Consider the following 20,002-nt stretch of genomic DNA (forward strand, 5'->3'; position numbering starts at 1 on the left):
GAAAAGCAACAGTAGAGTTTGAGAGAACGAGAAACCATTGTGAACAAAAATAACACTGTGAGTAATATATGACGAGACCAGTATACGAAATATAATTATAAGTTTTGTTTTGAAAAGTCGTGTTTCTAGCTAGTCAGAGCAAAACACGAGCAAGGTAAAACAAGAGACTATGGTGTACGAGGCAAAGGCGAGTATTTCCTCTCACTGACTGTCTCTAGTTTTTCCAAAACTTCAATTGTTGAAAATTAATTTCTACCGACAGAACGCAGACGCTGAAACGTTCTCTTTTTCCCTGTACGTGATTCGTATAAAATTTATTGCATTTTTTCTTTTTTCCTAGATGATTTTTTTTACTCTAAAGCTGTCTTCCTTTACTTAATTAAGGATGTAACAGTACTGCAAACGCCAAATTAAAATAAGAAACTACACCATGCAAATTCAAATACGCAAATATGCTCTGGTAGCGTTCATGTGATGGCTAACCCGATTGTTCGAACACGAAGTTGGTTTTTGGCGTCTTTCAGTTCTGAGCCGGCAAAACAACAACAACAAGTGAAACAAACAAAAAAAAAACAAACAAACAAATAAACAAAAAACTATGTGGGTAAGCTCTAAAACGAATAATAAAATACTAGCAAATCAATCCGAAACTCCGAATGCACGTGTACGACCGCGGGGTCCTGGGAACGCCAAAGAAACCGGAAGTTAGTTAGGTCGGTTCCAGTGCCCAGCTCGGATCAAGAGTTCCTTGCTCATCTTAATGCAGTTTTCTTCTCTTGGCGACGAAGGCTGTATAATAAAGTGAATTTCTGCAACTCTCTGTGTGATACTCGTGTCTACTCGTTCGTTTGTTGGCCACAGTCAGAGTCATTTCCAATTTGGAGCTAACTTGGCTTATGCGAGAAAAATTAAAATTAAAAGAAAAGTTGCTGCAGCCGTTTATCATAACAAAAAGAACATATATTCATTACAATATGCTAATTTCGGGACTAAAAGGCTAATTATGAACTTTAATGATGTTTTTAGAAATGAGTTGGAAAAAATTAATTGGGTTTTACCGAAAAAAGTTGACCGATCGTTAAAAGAGCCATTAACTCACTCGATCGGTGGTCTCACCTTACAGCGGACTTTCTGCAATTAGGACAAACCATTTATTGCTCCTTTGCATATTTAAAACTTATCTTAAGCTTACAGGTTTTAACTTTCAGCTTTATTTTGATGTGAAAGTACACCAGTGGATAAAACGTGAGAGAATGATGTTATTTTCTGAAAGCCGCGAAGTCCGCGTTCGTATTCTTCTGTAAGAGAGTTGCAGACTAGTTCAGTTTCAACTAAACTTTGTATCTTTGTAAGATCAACTTTGTAGCAGTCAGGTCTCCAGAATTTACGGATTAGTACATTTTTTACATGGAACAATTTAGAGCAAACGTTGTACTTTTGTGTACAGCAGGTCTCAAAGAAGAACCTTAGTCAGTGACAATCAGCGGAATAACTTAGCCAGTGAGAACGTCAACGGCTAAAACTCCCAAGGATAGCTAGCCATGCTGTTTGTATTCTTTCATTTTATGTGTCTAATGGCAGGAGTTCCTCAAACAAACCCAGTGGAATAAAAGATAAAACACGCCGGCTAAGACCAGCTTTACCTCATCTAAAATTCCTATTCTAATTTCGCTCAGTTTAACAATGTTTTCGGTCGGTGTATCATGCCAGGTTTCTCCTAACTGAGCCAGTGACTCGGAAAGGCAGACGACCACAGACCGATAAGAGCTTGTGTTTTTACCTAGACACAACGCAGCCTCCTTAATGGCGAGATCCTTGTTTACTTTATGCTTCGAATTCACTGCGATATCGATTAAACACGTTTGTTTGCATGGTGTGTCTCGACTGGAACGAGTTTGTAACCCTTTGGCTTTTAAGATTCAATTCCTACTACATTAGAAATGATTCAGTTTATATACAAATACCACTGAAATTCGTTTTCATTTTGTGCTCTCCTTCGATCTTGATAAAGGATATCGGCTTCAAAGTTTGCATGTATTCAGTATAAGCGATTGGAGTCACTTTCAGATTTAATAGAAACGAAAAATTCAAGAGTTAAAAAATAGTACTGAGCTATTCGCTAGGCTGGAACAACTTCATTCATGTAAACTACCGAAACACACAACTCCACTCAACCCTTTGTCAAAATTTGCATGCCGTGTCGATTTTGGGAAGGCAAATGTATAAGTGTAGGTGATTTAGTTTCACGATTTTTTTTCTAAACCGTGGTTTTATTCTGAATTTGCTGCTTTCAAAGAAAAATGAAAAGCAGAAAAAAAGAGGACGAAATTCACAGTTAATCATATCGTGAGCTTTCTATGAGCATTAAACCTTATTTCACGCTAAAATTGCTAGTTTTGTTTTCCTTTGCTGCTCTGTATTGATAAACACTTTTTGTTAAAAATATATACAACTGAGCGATTAGATTTGAAGTCAATTACCTGAAATTGTTGTTAGCATTTAAAACGGCCAACTTCATCATATTCATGAATAATAATTATTGTTTTTAGTCGATATTTCAGTGTTCCGTTTAACAAATGCGCGCACCTGACCAAAATTGCCACCCAGTTAAGTTTCGTCTTCCAATTTTTCGTATAAGCCAGCAGTTATTTCCCCAACAATCATCATATCTTTCTTGGAAAGTTTTTTTCTTGGTTTAGGCTGCAAACTTTCAATACTTTTTAGTTTAGTTTTCTTTTAAGGGAAAACTAAAAAAGTCGGTTTAAATGATCGAACAAGTTCTAAAAATATTTCGTGTGAATAATAAACATATGTTAAAGGCTGTTTCAAAATTAAACACAGCTGAAAACCAGCCCTTGATGATACGTAAGGCAAATTAAGATCCTTCACAGTTCGATTTGAAAGCTATTTCTTATAGATTTTCTTTAGTGTTGGCCGGTCAATAAAGCTGAACTTTCATCAAATTTCTCTGGTTTTTGACTCAACTTTAGCGCCTGAAAATTGACGAGCTCAAAACATCAAATTATAGAAATGAAAGTTCCGTTCATCAAAACTGTAGAAGTTGCTGTGTAAACAAAGGAGTTTTGATAACTGGATTGTGATGAATCGATAGTGGATTATGAAACAAAAAAATGTTACTGTTGATTTGACAAATGCCCAGTGCTTCAGCTATGTTCTTTGAAACCGGCTTTAAATTTTAATCATTTCATCATAAATCGATCCCATTTGCACACAGACTTTCGCTGTTATCCGTAGTGTTAACAGATGTCTCAGCACTTGAAGATGTTTGCTGCAAGAATCGATTTAAAGGTCTCGAAAGGCCAATACAATAATGTTGCTGCGACCAGCCATGAAGCTGACAGGGAAGCTAACTATCGCCGGAGATACGGTTCATAACTGTCATTTGGAAGGCTGTTTCAGAGTTATTAAAAGGCGATCTGTAAAATATTTTTTTGGCAACGACTGCACCCGTTTTGTGGTCAAACGGTGGTTTAGAGACAGCTGGCGTATGTGAGTTTTTGAGAGCGCATGGAAGTTGATGAGAACACATGAGAGTTGATGAGAGCTCATGAATTTTGATGGGAGCATGTGATACCAAATAAGAATTGATAAGAAGGCATAGTTAGAGTGATAGTCGATGAGAGTGCTCCCGTAAGTACCCATCAAGTATCCTCTGTGAGTCTTGTTCTCTTGCTTTGGAGGGCCAACGAGCGCGTACGCAGGTCAGCCCGACTAACAAAAATTTCACACCGTGCACCCAAGGTCTGGGGAACACGCAGGAATCAGCCTTCTAAGAGTGCAATGAAGGCCGAAAACCAGGGAGCACTGCCTTCGTGATCACAGTAGCTCCAGTGCCCTGTAAGTATGAAAAATGCGCGCTTTGCTCAGGCTTTTATACCCTGACAATCATTACAGTGTTATGGGAACTCGCTTGACACCATATGCTTTGTGAAGACTGCAATTTTGTGCATAAATGTCCAATGAATTGGGCCTTTGGATAGTTAAGCAGCGTGTAAGAGGACTACGCATGTGTAATACGTTTGTATTGTGCGCGCCCAAGAAGTCTGGTCACGTGTTTAGCCTCCGGTCACATCTGTGTTTTGGCGACCTGGGGTTGGCGCCCAGTTATCTAAACGTTTAAGTTTTTAATTATACGTTTTGGAAGCCTTGCCAGTATCCCGGTTGTCTTATTATGCTAATAATTCATCGATATAATAGTGGTGTTTTGTGCAAACTGCTAACGGTGTTTGTATGTTATTTTTTTTGTTTTGTTTTCAGGTTTACATCGCTTTGGTTTCTCTTGATTTACACAGACTGAAGTCCTCTTGTTGAATCATTAGTAGTTCAAAACCGCTCTCAGCTAAACGGAAGTTGTAATCGGCCATTTCCGAGTTGCTGTGAACCTCATTATGAAAGCGAGGCTAAGTGCAACGTTTTTATTACGAAAATTAGTTTTCATTCATATGCAAACAAAACTAATTTTCATATGACAAGCTTTTGCACTTAGCTTCGCTTTCATAATGCGGTTCACAGCAACTCGGAAATGGCCTATTCCCTAGATGGAGTTTCCTTAATGTTCTTGTCAAATTAGGGCAAAAAGAAGAAAGTGTGTTAAGTGGTAAACAATTTAACACAGTCCCACGAACAGTAGTTGGTGTTAGAAGTCGTTGTTGATGTTGGGGCTTATTAAAGATTTTCGAAACAAACAGGTACCTTTTATCACCCAGCCAGGTTTTTGTTTGTCTTTTTGTGCAATGGCATTTGAATTGTAACTGTTATATCGTAAAATTAAGCAAAAGAGAATCTATCTTATCGACATCTAACTTTACGACTTCTGTTTGATATGCTTTGCTCTACCATGGAGTTTGTTGTAAATTTAACTCAATTGAGCAGACTAACATATTATCTGCGCAGTTCTTTTCAATTCAGCAGCCCAAGGGCATAAAGTAGTGACAAACCAGGCGACAATTTGAAATTTAAAGTAATAAAGAGGTTAAGCTAATGAATTATTCAGGAAATTCAGGACAGCAGTAAGATAAATGACGATCTTCTATTTTTACAAGCATTTCCGCTTGTCTGGATATTTTCTTGTCGGAATTTTTGTAGATTACACACGCACAGAGGACGCTTGGAACCAATCGAAGTGAGGAACCCATTTAGAACTCTAGCTAATATTCTCCGCACAATTTTAGAACACAAAACTCGCGTTTTCTTTCACTGCAGACGTCGTACTAGCTGACCGCTTGTAGATTATTCAAAATGGCAGAGGGAAGGCCGAAGGAAGGAATGATTACAACAAGAGAAAATGAGGGAAAAAAGGAACTTCCTTGAGAGACAGCGAGATGCAGGAGAGATCAAGAATTAAGGTTGGCGACGAGAGTCGAAGAGAGCGCCTGATTTTTAATAAAGGAGATCTAGGCCGGACAAATTTCCGTACTATCCCCAATCGTTCCTCTGTTTGACCGTTGAATTAATTCAGATTCCGCTGCCATGTAGCCGGCGTGACAGGTGCTAGAACAGGGAGGGAAGAGAATCGGAAGCGCGAGCAAATTGCGTGGGGAAACGCGCGCGCTCATTTCCCCTCTTGTCACTCGCGCGTTGTAGCTGAGGGGAAAATAGGCCTTATCACGGTTTTCGACGCCATTTTGACGAGTAGGCAAACACGCTTGAAATAACAGTGTTTGTATGGAAATCCGATGTCCAGTAATTTTCATAAAACATCGCTTCTGAAAATTCATGAATTGGAAACTTTTGGCACTAGGAAAAGGATTTTAAGAAAAAAAGACCCGTCTTGGCCATTTGACGCTTACGAAGAAATCCTATTTTACAACTTGGGCTCCGCCCAAGTAATAAAAATTGGAGGGATGTAGCTGTGCCAGAAGGCGTCCAGGAAGCGTCGTGTTTTGAATTCTCCATACTTTTGTCTGTATTTTTTTCCCGCGAGCTATTTTTAGTAGCAGTTCACAGCTGGTTCGCTATACAGACAAATGTATGGAAAGTTCAAAACACGACCGGACGCTTTCTGGAACAGCTACATCCCTCCAATTTTTGTTCTTAAAATCCTTTTACTAGTGCCAAAAGTTTCCAATTCATGAATTTTTCAGAAGCGATGTTTTATGAAAATTATTTGACATTGGATTTCCATACAAACACTGTTATTTCAAGCGTGTTTGCCTACTCGTCAAAATGGCGTCGAAAACCGTGATAAGGCCTATTGCGATTGTTCCCGAGTGAAGAGTAGAATGGATCGGAGAGTTTCACAGATCTTGGGCCAGGATTCAGTGCAAGCAAGATCGAGCGTTTGAACTAATTAAAAACAGATTAACAACCTCATTCCCAGGGCTTCTCCCTAATGCACTGTAAACTGCGCATGTGCAGATGCAGAGCTCTTGTTAACTGAGTCTGCGTATTTGAGCCTCGCTCTCCAATTGGGTGACCGAGAGAGAGGTGCAGTTAATGCAGCCAGATGACATCCCACATTAACGTGTCCTTTGCTGAACTATAAAAGCAGCAGCTTTTAGGAGATCTGCCATACTTACAATGCACTGGAGCAACTGTGATCACGAAGGCAGTTCTCCCGGAGCGAGGCCACCTCACCACGCCAAACAGGCTAAGCTCCGCGTGTTTCCCACGCGAGTGGGTGGCGCAGTGTGAAATTTTTGTTAGTCGGGCTGACCTGCGTTCGCGCTTGTGGCCCTTAAGCCTGGCTTTCATGCGCAATTGAAGCAAACAAAAGCATTCGGGTTTAAGAAGAGAAACAAACGAAGCTATTAAAGCTGTTAGTTTAGAACTGATCGAACAAATTTACGCCATAACATTGATCGTTCGAAGGGTTCGAAGGAGAAAATGGCAACATGTGGATTTGAATTGAGCTAGCTCGTTTTCACCGCAACTTGGCTTATTTTTGGCGGTGTTTGCGATTTCGTTAACTTTTTCAAGCTAGTCCATGATGGCAAAATTGGTGACAAAGAGCGAAATGTTGCTGACAGCCAAATTAGCGTGTCGTAGCAGCGCACTTAATTCGTTTCACGGAAGGTTTTGTTCTGTTTGCCATCGGCAATCAGCGTCTCTTCTTTCTTAAGAGTCTTGGAATTCGATAAAATATCTGCTACACGGAGTCAGTGAAATGCTATCTGGGGGATGCATGAGATAGATCGCCAGGTACGAGATCGTGGTGCATTCAGTTGCTACAACGCAAATTTCCTTTATCAAAAATTACGCTCCTTGCCGAGCTGTCGGGTCTAACATGACAAAAAATAAACGAAGGAAACTTTTCTGTGAAACTGAAACAATGATTATTATCATTCCTTATAAAATAATCGTGAACCCATTTTTTATTCAAACCTAACGCCTGTCGCCGGCAAATGTCCAATTTAAACCGAAAACTGAAAACCGATGACACCTATCTATGCAAATCTTTTTTTCATCCATTTTTTTCTTATATATAAAGTGGCTTAATACTGTGATACACCAAACCCGTAAATTTTCTTACAAAACAAAAAAAATCCCCGGCAAGAAATAACACTTTGGCGTTCGCGACTTCTAATTTATTCCACCTTCTGTCGATTTCGCTGTTTACACAACTCCAATACAAACCCATTTGACTTGAAAATACTGTCAATGCGCTAACGTGCCCTGCGGCAAGGCACGCTATCGATGCACTTGTACATGAATATACCCTCGAAGAGGGTATTGAAGCTGCACCGTTGCACTAGCTTTTTTATCAAGTATTAACTACTGCAGAGAAGTGAATGACGCTGTTCAGTGTAGTAAAGAACTCCTGAAATAATAGACTGTCTGATTTTAAAAGCAGGTTTATGTTACACGGCAAATAATGTAAATATAGACTTTGCCAAATTCATAAAGCTGCAGCCATTAAAGGTTGCGACGCGCGCTTAAATGAAATTAGAAACCATCAATCCATGCTAGTGTCAGCTTGGATATCAGGAAATTAAAGTTGCCAAAAACCTAAAAAGGATTTCTTGCGACGGATGTTATTTAGTTGTTCTACTTATAAAAGTGCTATTCCAATTTTTTTTGTCTAGGGTATGGATTTCTTTCTTTCCTTTTTGTATTCTTTGCAAAAATTGATCACGAAATATAAAACCTTCTGCTCTTGACGTTGTCTTCGTTTTCGCAAAACGTTAGTTTTCGTTCGCGGCTCCGATTTCATCGGCTTTATCTTTAAACCTAAACCGAACCCTCATCACCTATCCGCGATAAGTCTCTTCCTAGACGTTTCTCAAAACATGTCTTTGTTGTGCACTCAGTACACAATATTTAGCTATGGAAAAGACTTTTCCCAAACACCTAACATCCTCGCTTTGTCGGAGATCCAAGAAGCTGTCTGTACAGTCACCGTATCCGTCCTCCGCCAAAACAATCGTGATTTGGAGGAGTGTATGTTCCAGGCCATTGGCAACCGTGTTCTTAAATTGTGCGCGTGAGGTGAGAAGCAGACAACCGCACTTTATTAGGCTACCTATTAAATTTTCCAGTTTTCTCAACCGGCCGAATTCATATACTATACAGAAGCGAGCTCAACAGATAGAGATCTAGGTACTTAGTCGTATAAATCACAAAAATAAAGGATCGAGAACGTAAGTTGAACGAAAACTCTCAAAAACTCCGTTTGTGAATATACGTAGGACGGATTTTCGCGTCCGACTCCTCCACTCAACCAATTAGCATCTGATTTATGATAACCAAAACAAACTACGGGGATGAAAAGTCTTGAAAGCACATTTCTTCTTTGCTTAATTTTGACAACAGATAACCTGATAGCTGCATCAGTTGATGTCAGTCAAGAGAGTATATCCGCTCTATTTTAATGTCTCCAGTTTGTGAGCTGGTTCGCGTGGGAGTCTGGGTAACTTAAATAGCTTTAACCTGAGTACGACAGCCGACGACTAACCAAATTGAAACCTTTTAATTTTTCCGGTGAATCTCAATTTTTTTCTTTTTTCACGAAATACCGGAAACAAACGCCCCAAAATATACATATATATTAACTTACTTTTTTGAGTATACAAACACATGTCGATGAAGTTTCGCTTATTAATTTACTGATTTGCTTTATTGAAAACAATCGATATGTACGATAAGCCAAGTAAACTTTGCGGCACATTTTGTTAGAAAACACTGAAGGTTTAAATTAATCTCATTTGCATAAAGTTTTTAGAATAGAGTTGATTCGTCAGCTTGTGTCAGGAATGGTCTTTTTAGTTTAGGCCCTGCCGAAGCAGATTTTGCTATGCATGCCTATCACAAGTTTAAAATGGTGGTCCTCCGCGAGCCACTGGGGTGAGAAGAGAAGAAAGCTAAAGGACCGCGTTCATAGCCTCCTATATCGAACTGGCGCAACTCTTACTTTATTGTTTGATTTGCAAGTCCGGATGAGGAAATCTTTGACATTTAAAAAGCATTGTGTTAAAATTAAACGAGTTTTATTAAACTTATTTGTTTGAAGTTTGAAATGATTAGTGATACCACATCATAATCTTTGACAAAGTATACTTGAAAGGCTTCGGCGAAGCAAATTTCATGACACATGTTTTTTGGAATTTTTTTTTTTTTTTTGTGAGAATACAGTTTGCTGACTGTAAGCACGAAGAACCTTAGGACAAAATTACGTTTTCTGTATCCAACTGAAAGCAAGATGCAGGGCTGAAAATCTGAAAATGAGTGAATGTTTTCAAAGCAAGCGTTTTTCCCTCGCTAGTTAACTTTTATTCAAAACAATGAGTAAGATTGGGATATAAATTAGTACACAAATGAGTTACAAACGGTAATGTTAGCCAACAGCATCTACTGACTTTACAGACACGCAATTCTTCCTTCTCTGAATAGTTTGTCTCAGTTCTCAGTTGGAACTGAGACATAATTGGAAAGCTTTTTATGGAGACATCGGAGCATAACAGTGCTAATATGTCATCTCCAAATTGCAATAAGATGCTGATTTTTATTACGTAGACATTTTTCATCATGCCCTTTCAGAATATCTAGCTCTGCAAATCCCATGATTTCCTAAATTTATTTTTCAGTGACGTCATCATATAAGGACTCTATTCAAACGTAAAAACAGAAATTTTCCTCTTTCTTCCCTGTTGAGCAACACTTTTACCAATGTTCGGCTTTTCATCATTCGAAACACAATACCCGTTCAGTGCTCTTTTGTTCCTAGAGTCTTCGTTGTTGAAAAGTTTACTTATTTCCTCACTTTTGGCGGGAAGCGCGACCCTGTTGCATTCTGGACCATTCTGGTTTGCTACTTCATCTTGAAAACGCACCAGAGATATTTTCTTCTTCCTTACGCTCACACCGTTAAGGTTTTCAGGATTCTCCGAGGTATGAGTCTTTCTTAGTATACCACCCTGGGAACAGCTTGACTTTTTCCTCGGAGTTACTAGCTTATCTTTATTTTCTACGTACTCTGTATCAAATACATCTTCATAATGAACCACAGACGTTTTCTTCTGAGAAGAGGCTTCAGTGTTTTGTTGTGAATCTAATTTAATAGCTTCTGCGTTTTCTATCTCTATGTTTATTTGGCTACTTTCTTCATTCTCAGAATATTTGCTGACCTTGTCGAATTCTGCAAAACAAGCTGAGCACAATTCCCGTGAGTTTTTTAAGTTATCAGCGGCCTCGTTCTCATTTAAATCACGTGACGAGTCGAAGTATCTCCTGAGACCTTCCCATGATTCTTCTTCATTTGCTGAAGACGAGCTTTGCCGACTGCGCATGGCCTGCTCACTAAGACTGCTGGCCACAGTGGGTGAGGGCGTTATTACTCCAAGTGTTATAGAGCTAACCGATGGGCGCATAGGAACATTTTTGTGCGGCCGAAAGAGAATAATATAAATCTTGGGCGCAAAGAGGCAAGTCCAAGTTAGAGTGCCAAGAAACAGGGACATAAAACTTGAGATAATTGTTCGATACCAAGCCGTGGTTCCCATATAAGACGGAATGTAAACAAGTACGGTGATACATAAGGTAGTCATATTAAACGCTATTAATCTGGACTCGTTGTAATTATGTGGAACTTTGCGCACCAGAAAAGCTTGATACGTACACACGACTACTAGACCGGCGTTATAAATGAGCCACAAGGAAAACCCAATTTGACTTCCGGTGAGATTGCAGACGAGTGAGGCATCTTTGGAAGATTCAGAGTAGATGACTTCCGGAATGACGTGACTCGAAGAACCAAACACCCAGACAATCAAGAGCACGATCTCTGTGGTCAGCAGACATCCCAGTATGAGTAGCTGCCAGTAGTTGCCAACGCAACGAATTGTCCCTGTTCGGAGAAGCTTTTCGTTGAAAATCCGAGACACTCGGTTTGTCTTGATGAGGATGGACCCTGTAAGAATGAAACGGGGAAAGCATGGAGAGACGATTAATACAAGAAGCTGAGAAGCTAAGAGTCGATTTAGATGGTACGAAGTTTGCTCGTCAAAGAATGCTACTTCTGTAACTCTTCCTGCTCGCGTCATTCAAAAAATTGTACAAAGCTGTGTCTTTCAACATGCCTGCGCCTCCAGTATTGTAGGTTTGATTTACACGAACATTTCGATCGCAGGTTTCTTTTCCATTATGTTGCATACAAACGTTAAAGCTGGTGAATAGGACTTCTGGTGCATATTATTTTTCCCTGCTTTCCGAGCGCGCTATGGGAACTCTGTCCAAACACTGTGCTCGAACGAATCTAAATTTTATTATTTCAGTTTGGTCGAGCTGTATACCAGAAAACTACGTCTTAGGAAACGGCACTATTAAAACTGGATTGAATGTGACTTTTGGGGCTGCTCAATAAGGAGCACATGGCTCTATTATTAATGGTACTCGGCTTCAGTTGTTCTTACTTTTGTCGATAAATTTTGCCATTGGAAATAAGAATTGATAAAGCCATTGAAAACAAAAAAGTGCTAATTTTATGTAGAAGAAACAATCGGTAAACTCACCCACAACTAACACAAAACACAAACCAAGCATGAATGGAAGGAGTCTGCATGAGATCCCTGAAGGTTTGGCAATATAAACAAGCGGCGTGACATAGAACATCGCAATTCCTAGAAGGAGAACATGGCAAAGTTGTCTGCTCGCAGCTCGAACAACTGCAGTTCCTCGGAATTGTATAAAAATCACCCATGTGCAGAGCACAAGTACAATACCAAAGGATGACAGGGACACAATCACTACAGCCCAGGCTTCACTCCAGTGTAGATAGCTTGCTTCAATGGATCTGCAGTCTGAGTGGTCAGTGGTGGGCCAAGTGCCTTTAGGACAGTCGACACAGTTTGTCATGTCTGACGTATTTGTAAAGGATTTCCCGTCACACTGCGCGCAATCCCAGCAGCATTCTGGGAACTGCGATTTAGGGATTCTATATTCCCCTGTGAAATGAAAGAAGGAGTCATACCATAAATTTGCACACTAAAACAAGCAGATTTTTTTTTCTTTTTGAACTTTAAAAAGAAGTGATGAAATGCATTAAATGTCATAAACTAAGGACAGCCCGTCTTTTTCTTCATTGGTTGTCTTGGATTGTCCTTTACCCTGCGAGCAGAGGGTTTTTGGTTTCCCTGTGCCCCAGCGTCCGCCGGCAAACAGGACAACCAAGGTGAGCGGCCTCAGCCCGCAGAATAGTCGTCTTTTCGCGCGCACGTCACCAACCAATATTTTGATTTGCTTATGATTTTACAGTCCATCTAAAAAAGAATAGCGTATCTAAGATTCTGATCATTTCGAGTCAATTAATAGAGGTTTTATCAATGGGACTGAGACGAGATAAAAGGCGTTGTGTTTAGTATGAATGGAAGCCGGCGTACGCGCGTCTTTACTTTCGAACGTTTCTTGGTTTAAATCTTGCTTTTTTGCTCTTTCTTTTCTTTTCTACTCTTTGTGTTTGATCAATACAAAAGGCCTTCATTTTGCTCAACTTACTTGATCGATATCACAGTGGTAAGACAACACTGTACTGATTTCGCGCGTTATATTACACGCATTTTTAAAAACCCTAGCCCAGTATGCCCTTCTCTTGAATAGAAAAAGAGCAAAACGCAGTGGCCATGCGTGAAATTCTTTTGGCTTTAAAAATCCGCAAGATCTTTTAAACTTCAAAATGAACATGAATCCGAGAAATAAGCTTTAAACCAGTTCTTTTTTTATGATAAGCTTTCATGTATCTTTTGATTAATATGATTGCAACATCACCTTTCTTGCACTCTTTACTGCAAATCGAGGCTGGAATCTCAGAAGAAGTTCCCTCTTCTAACATTCTTGACAAGTTCAAACTCAGAGGAGAGGATTCACTCCACGAACCAACCTTGCCATATACAAAGCTTCCTCTGCGAACATGATAGATATCGTATTGTCCACTTGTGCTGCCCTCCTTGGTAAAGAAAACCCGCTTTTGCGAATACCCGTCAAAAGACACGTTCTGTATGTACTTTGAAAGGTCTCTTAGCTTAACGTCACTTAGTTTCTTTGCGCATGCGCTTTTGCTGCAGTTAAGCATTTTATGAAGCGCATGCGCCACGGAGAATACCGCGTCGATGACATACGGGACATAGCCGTCGTGATGAACTTCTGAATGACACTGATCAGTTTTTCTACTAATGCAAATGGAGCTCTTATCTAAGTCGGCAGCCCACGGATTTTTAGTGCTGTTTTTCAGAACTCGATCCAAGAAGAATGAATCAAATTCTGGCATAGAGATAATAGGGGGCCTTACTCCTATTATAGAATGGAAAACACCGTCCGCGTCTTCAATGACTTCCGAAGATCCAACCCAACTGTCACATGCAATGAACATGTAATCCCTCAAAGACGCATTTTTAGCTTCTTTGAAAAAATAAACGGCATCTGGGAATTCAGCGTAAAGGATAATAACCCTAGCTTTTGTAAACTCTTCTATCTTCTTGAAAATGCTAGTCATTTCGTTTTTTGTTCCTTTCCTAGAAAACAACTCATCAACTACGACGCATATTCGCTGTTGTGTGTGATTATGTATCGCCTGTTTGAGTGCTGCTATTCCCGATCTGCCATATTCGTTGTCTGAGGCAAGTATAATAACGAAGTGCCACTTTAACCTGTGAAGTAAATCAGTCATTGTTTTTGCTTGGAGGTTGTCCGAAGGAACCGTGCGGTAAAAGTACTGGAAACGAGACCTGTCGCTAAGGAGACGGCTGGTCGACGCATAACTGATCACGGGCACATGAAAGAGGCCAGTTAAGCTCGCCGTTGCCATGGTGACACCGCTGAACGCTGCTCCGATGATCGCAACGGTGGGTGCCGATGATTTCCTTGAACAGCAATCTTAACAAAAAACAAACAAACTAGTTTTCACCAAAGTTTGCGTCGGTTGTGTTGTTAAGGGTAACCAAACAATACAAGCCTGCCGTGACTAATTAGACAAGCAGAGAAAAAAATTGAATGACAATATCTGTGATATTACAATTGCTCTGACATATGCACTGTAAATTGAAAAACAACCCAGCTCATTGTATGTCACAAAATGTCATCGCTTCTTCTAAAGACGACATAGATAAACGGAGGCCACCAGTAATTACTCATCTGCGCAAGATTAGGCAGTCTCTTAATTACGACAACTTGACAAGGCGAGCTACATTATTTTTTAAGTAATTGAGCCAAAAGCTACTGTATTTTCCGTGCTCGCAGAAAAGTTACATCAAAAAAAAATTAAAGTTAAAAATTTAGTTTACGCCGGAACATCGCTTAGAATTTGAGCAAAGCAAAATTTTAATCGATCAAAGTCAGGTGTTATCAGGATATTCATGAAGCACTGAAGTAACCTACGCAAAAAGGAAATAGTTAAAATCGGTCGAGTTTCCCTTATCTAAATTTTTCATATTTTTTTATTCCCATGATCAATGGCACTTTTGGCAACTTGTCAAGGCTAGCTACATTAGTTTTTCAGTAATTGAGCCAAAAGTGCATTTTCAATTTGGAGGTGATAAAACTCGTTTCCCTATGTAATGCTCACGGAATAGTTAAACCAGATAAAATTAAAGTTAACAATTCAGTTTACGCAAATATCCGTTAAAAATCGTAGAGCAAAACAAAATTTTAATCGATCAGAGTAAGTTTTTATCAAGACTGAAATTCACGAGGCAAGAAACCTACGCAAAGAAAATAGTCAAATTGGTCGAGTTTCCCTTCTCTAGATTTTCATATTTTTTTCCATAATTAATGGCAGTTTTATTCAAATAAGCTTATCTAACTGTAGCCAGATACTCTCTTCAGCTGTTTGCTTGTCAGTCATATTGATCGACAGTATTAAAGTTATTATTCCAAATTGCTTTCAATAGGAACAGGAACAAGAGTATTGGAGTACGAACTTGATGAAATTCAAATTCGATTTTTCATTTTGCATTTCCACGACAAACGAGAATCGTCTTTATGCAAAAAAAAAAAAAATAAATAAATAAAAAAAATCGACAGATTATAAATTGACACCTTCGCGTGTTTTAAGTTGTTTGCGTTGTTGCAAATTATGAAACGTAAATTCAACAGAGAAAATCTTCCTTGAGTAGTTCGTTCTTGATTATATCGACCTTGGACATATAGTTCCTGAACATCCTTTCCGATTTTACTTATACCCTTGACGAAAACGTACGATATATGTCTATCGTATGTATTGTTTATATAGAGTGCTTTCAACCAAGACATTTTGTATGCGATGTGTGTGTTCAGGTTGATGTAAACTAGAAGCACAAGAGGTGGACATGTGGTTACATATGTTGTATGTACGGCTTTAGCAACCTGAGTAAAATCTTTAGAATAAAAAGCCAAATCTCACAAGTTTTTTTTCTTTGCACTGAGCTATTAAAATCAACCTTTTTATCGCTAGACTCGGTGATATTTTCAAATAAACATTTCTTTGACAGGAAATAGAGGTGACTTTTCAATATTAAGCCTCCGTTTTGTTGTTTTTGTCTGCAATAATTGCCCGCAAAAATATTAATGTGAAGGAAGAAATTTCAATGGTAATTTGAGATTTGTGATATCAATATTAGAGATACGGAAGCCCGGTAAAACTTTATTGCGGAAAATCATGAAATTAAAATTCGTTCAATACACACAATGCCACCCACTACACAACAAACAAGGCAGCCCTTCGAAAGCATTTTAATTTTCCGGTTGTATAATCTGTTCCTATTGTAGCTGAAACGGTGGAGTAGATTAACACTGAAAATAGAGGCGATCAATGTTGAGGGAGTTCGCGTGGTAGGCTGTGCTAAATACTGCCTCGACTTTACGTTTTTTCTTCGTATATTAAGCGGCTGAGCTTGTTCCGTTATAACTACTTTCCTTGCGTGCACGCGTAGACTTTCATTCGAGGACGCATTTCTCTTTCCAAGAAAGCAAAAAACGTCGACCAGTTGAAAAAAGATCACTCACTGTGATATAGCTGTTGTTGTTTTAAAAAAGTTGAAAACGGCAACATGTAGTTTTGCTCAAAAATCTTGAGAATAAATGCTATTCTTTGCGGCGAAAAACTATAATCAAAAATCGCCTGAGGTATTGCTTAAAACTACACAATAGCAAACTTTCGGTTTCGAAATCAGGGATCGCCCGTGACTTACACGAAAACCAACAGCTGATACTGAGGATACTTCTAGCTTATAGAGTAAAGGAAAGTTGCTCTTTATATACACGGTGTTTGTATACTTAACACACTAGAACAACCCTTTTTCTGTTAGGAAATGAAACTTCGACTGAGTTGTGAACAGACACCGGATATGTTTAGTCTGGAATATCTTTTATGATTGGAGTTCGGATGTGTTCTAGTGAAAACAAGTTTAGGTATTATTTTCGACTAGCAAAACTGAACGCGAGGTGTATTTTCATTAACGTGAATGTAAAACAAATAAAGCTGATGTTCCACATAAGTACTGGCCGTGTGCTCACGCATCGCAAAATATTACTTGGTGAATATGAAAAGCAATACTGTGTATCCTGCACTCGCTGCCTTTTTGAGTGGTTCGATGACCAATCTGAACAAAAACAAAATTTGATGGATGCACAGTAAAATCCATTCGATGCTTAATCAATTGAATATAAACAGAATGATTAAATTTAAGAATTCAGGCGATATTCAGCTGTATTATCAACAATCCAAACCTGATATATTACTTTCTCTGCTCGACAACGACTTGGAATTCCTCGATCCAGAGAAAGATCCATTCGGCTTTTGCCCAACGCTGTGTGACGCAAATTTGTCTCCAGCAGAGTCGCGGTTTTTGCCCGGCTCAGCGCAATCTGTTGACTCAGAAGCGGTGAACGCGTTCCTAATAAAGTCAAAACTCAAACTCTCCATAATAGCGTAGTCCACGCTGCCACAAGTATCCTTAATGTCAACTCCAAGCTTCACTTTAGGAAGTAGCGTTGAATCGTTGTTTATAAGGTCTACCGCATATAACATTGCCTCAACTCCTTTGTATCCGCGTAAGTGGAACGCGCCAGTGCATGAAGAGTTTCCGGGATGAGGGGCAAAATTGGGTGAGAAATGGACCGGAATAAGCCCGCCTATAATAACATCTCCCGCTTTAGCGATTCCTGTCCTGGAGCGCTTAGAATAGGCAGCCACAGAAGCTGAGAGAAACAATAACATTAGTGAACGGACGAGAACAAAACGTACAATAGACAAGCTCATGACTGGCTTGGGTAGTATTCTGTCAGGAAGCCGACACCGGTCAGGTTTTCTCACTTCTAACAGGAAGGCGATTCGGTTTATGTTGAACTTTGCGTCGGCCCGTGTTTACCACCCGACGTGTTTTTCCTGTACATTGAAGAGTTGGTGAGAGTTTGGCTTGAGAAGAATCGACAGTTTATCAAGTAATCGATGGGAGTGTCACCCTTGACAGCCAGGGGTTTTGTTTGCTCTTGTCATGTCGAGGAGAACCTGAAAAAGCACTTTCGTGTTGTCTTCTCGATTTAATTAAATAGTATCACCTGCCGGGGGAGACTTTTAATATATGCGCATAGGCTGTGCGATTGTTTCAACGCCGGACCAAATCGGCCCAACACCGTCTTTCGGTCTGCGGTAATATGGCTGTCCACAAATTGCTCGATAAATTTTTGACAACTTTCCAGATTTGGAACAAAATTTTCATTTTCAGCAACCTTTTACTTTCTGAGCAACTTCTAGTCGTTGCCGAGCAACTTTTAAGTTTGAATTTTATTTTATTTTTGCAAAGGATCAGTAGTAATATTCATCAGCCAAAAATGTCGTTAATGTCAGAAGCATATGAGCTCATGTTAATAACGTCCAATATATATAAAAGGCTTATCGGCATTAAAAAACAGCTTTTAGCAATTTCGTGCCAAAAGCAGTTTTTAATGCCTTAGGAGATACAATCGTTTTGTCAGCTCAGATGTTATGTAACGCTCATATTGTCGTTCCACCTCAACTGAAGTCATATAGAATTTTACGATGACCCCCAAAACAGTGGTAAACTGAAAACAGTGGAAGTCTAGTCGAAGTTGGAACTAGCACTTTGCACTTAGCCAGTTAGTTTGTGCCGAGTCATTATGGGCCAATAATCACCTTAAAAAGTCAATGCTTGGTGCATTTATCCCTTCCTTTAATCAACTTATCGTCAATATTTTGATTATATCACGATGAAAGTACTTTCGTGTTTTGTTTGTCGTTGTCTTTTACTCGCGCGTGTCGTAAGGTGGATTTTCACTACTCTGTATATTTTACGTACGTACTACGTACTGGCAAAAATTAATAGGTTCGCGTAAATTTTACGTGCGTACGGGTGTAAATTTAGATGTTATATAGCGTTCATATTGTCGTTCCATCTCAAGTCATACAGTATTTAACCATGACCCCCAAAACTCTGACTTGAAGAACTGAAGATACCCTTTTAAACTGTACACCATCGGATTCTACCAGGGGATCTCTTGAAACATGTAATTAGCCCTTTGCACTTAGCCAGTCAGTTTGTGCCGAGTCATTATGGGTCAATAATCACCTTTAAAAGTCAATGCTTGGTGCATTTATCCCTTCCTTTAATCAACTTTTGTCAATATTTTGATTATTCTACCACGATGAAAATATTCTCTTTTTATGTTTGTCGTTGTCTTTTATTCGCGCGTGTCGTAAGGTGGATTTCCACTACTATGTAAATTTTACGCACGTACTGGCAAAAATTAATAGGTGGAATTCCACTGTCGCGTAAATTTTACGTGCGTACGGGCGTAAATTTAAAATTTAAGTGCGTACGTACCTGAATAAAATAAGAGGCGATATGGTGAGTCGCTTCTTGAACGTAAAAAATCGAACAGCGCTCAACTTTTTACGTTTACACAAGCTAGCCATTCACTTATCGCATTCTATTTGATTTAAGTACCTAAAGCCAGTCAAATTTACATTAGCACACAAGTAAAATTTGCGCAACAGTGGCAATACATTAGAGAGATTTAGCATCTCGTGTACGTGAAACGCGAACGGCAAAAATGATCACGTGACAACGATTTCCCCCCGCCATTTTTCGCGTTTGCCGGTTGCCGTTTCTATGTGAAAACAGGCTATTTAGTTTGCCGTCTACGTGAGAACTACTTAAGCATTTTATACATCGAATAACTAGTTATTTGTTGAAAACAAGTACCCCAATAGTTTTTTCTGGCAACTCATACTAGGGGCAAATTAAGTTTCATGTTTAAAAATCCTTCATAACTCACTCCTTACCGCACTTTTCTTCATGAGTCGCAAAACAGTTTCATCGAAACTCGCAAATTAGCTAAAGTCAAAAGGTTCACGCTATTATACGTGAAACGGCAAGGTGACGTTTGCCGTTTCGCGTAAACGCGATGTTAAATCTGTCTATTGCCTTCGCCGGTGCTATCATTCTTGTTAAGTCGTTTGCATTTATTTCTTGGTTAACCTACCATTTACGCAAACCACACGGACGGAAATTTTTGGCACAAATACGAAGTAATTTACAGGAAATGGATAACATGTAAA

General features: G+C 39.3%; 1 protein-coding gene and 2 non-coding genes across 4 annotated transcripts; 1 reads left to right on the forward strand and 2 right to left on the reverse strand.

The window, feature by feature from the left end:
• Window positions 1–3,698: 3,698 nt before the first annotated feature.
• On the reverse strand, window positions 3,699–3,866 carry LOC146488934 (U1 spliceosomal RNA). The gene has a single exon (XR_014865783.1). It is a non-coding gene; the product is annotated as a U1 spliceosomal RNA (small nuclear RNA).
• Window positions 3,867–6,531: 2,665 nt separating this feature from the next.
• LOC146488935 (U1 spliceosomal RNA) lies at window positions 6,532–6,699 on the forward strand. Its single transcript, XR_014865790.1, has one exon. It is a non-coding gene; the product is annotated as a U1 spliceosomal RNA (small nuclear RNA).
• A 2,679-nt stretch (window positions 6,700–9,378) lies between these two features.
• LOC146488936 (metabotropic glutamate receptor 3-like) lies at window positions 9,379–18,228 on the reverse strand. Of its 2 annotated transcripts, none has more exons than XM_085114809.1 (4): window positions 17,164–18,228; window positions 13,219–14,322; window positions 11,967–12,398; window positions 9,379–11,365 (listed from the first exon to the last, which is right to left on the reverse strand). In XM_085114809.1, the coding sequence occupies exons 1-4, from the start codon at window positions 17,681–17,683 to the stop codon at window positions 10,065–10,067; spliced, it is 3,357 nt and encodes a 1,118-aa protein (XP_084970935.1). In that variant the 5' UTR covers window positions 17,684–18,228; the 3' UTR covers window positions 9,379–10,064. The 2 variants fall into 2 exon arrangements, with proteins under 2 accessions (XP_084970935.1, XP_084970927.1); XM_085114801.1 differs by having other exon boundaries at window positions 17,152–18,227.
• Window positions 18,229–20,002: the final 1,774 nt, after the last annotated feature.

The sequence above is a fragment of the Pavona decussata genome, unplaced genomic scaffold, assembly GCF_977016875.1.
Source record: "Pavona decussata unplaced genomic scaffold, jaPavDecu1.1 SCAFFOLD_8, whole genome shotgun sequence".
NCBI lineage: Eukaryota > Metazoa > Cnidaria > Anthozoa > Scleractinia > Agariciidae > Pavona > Pavona decussata.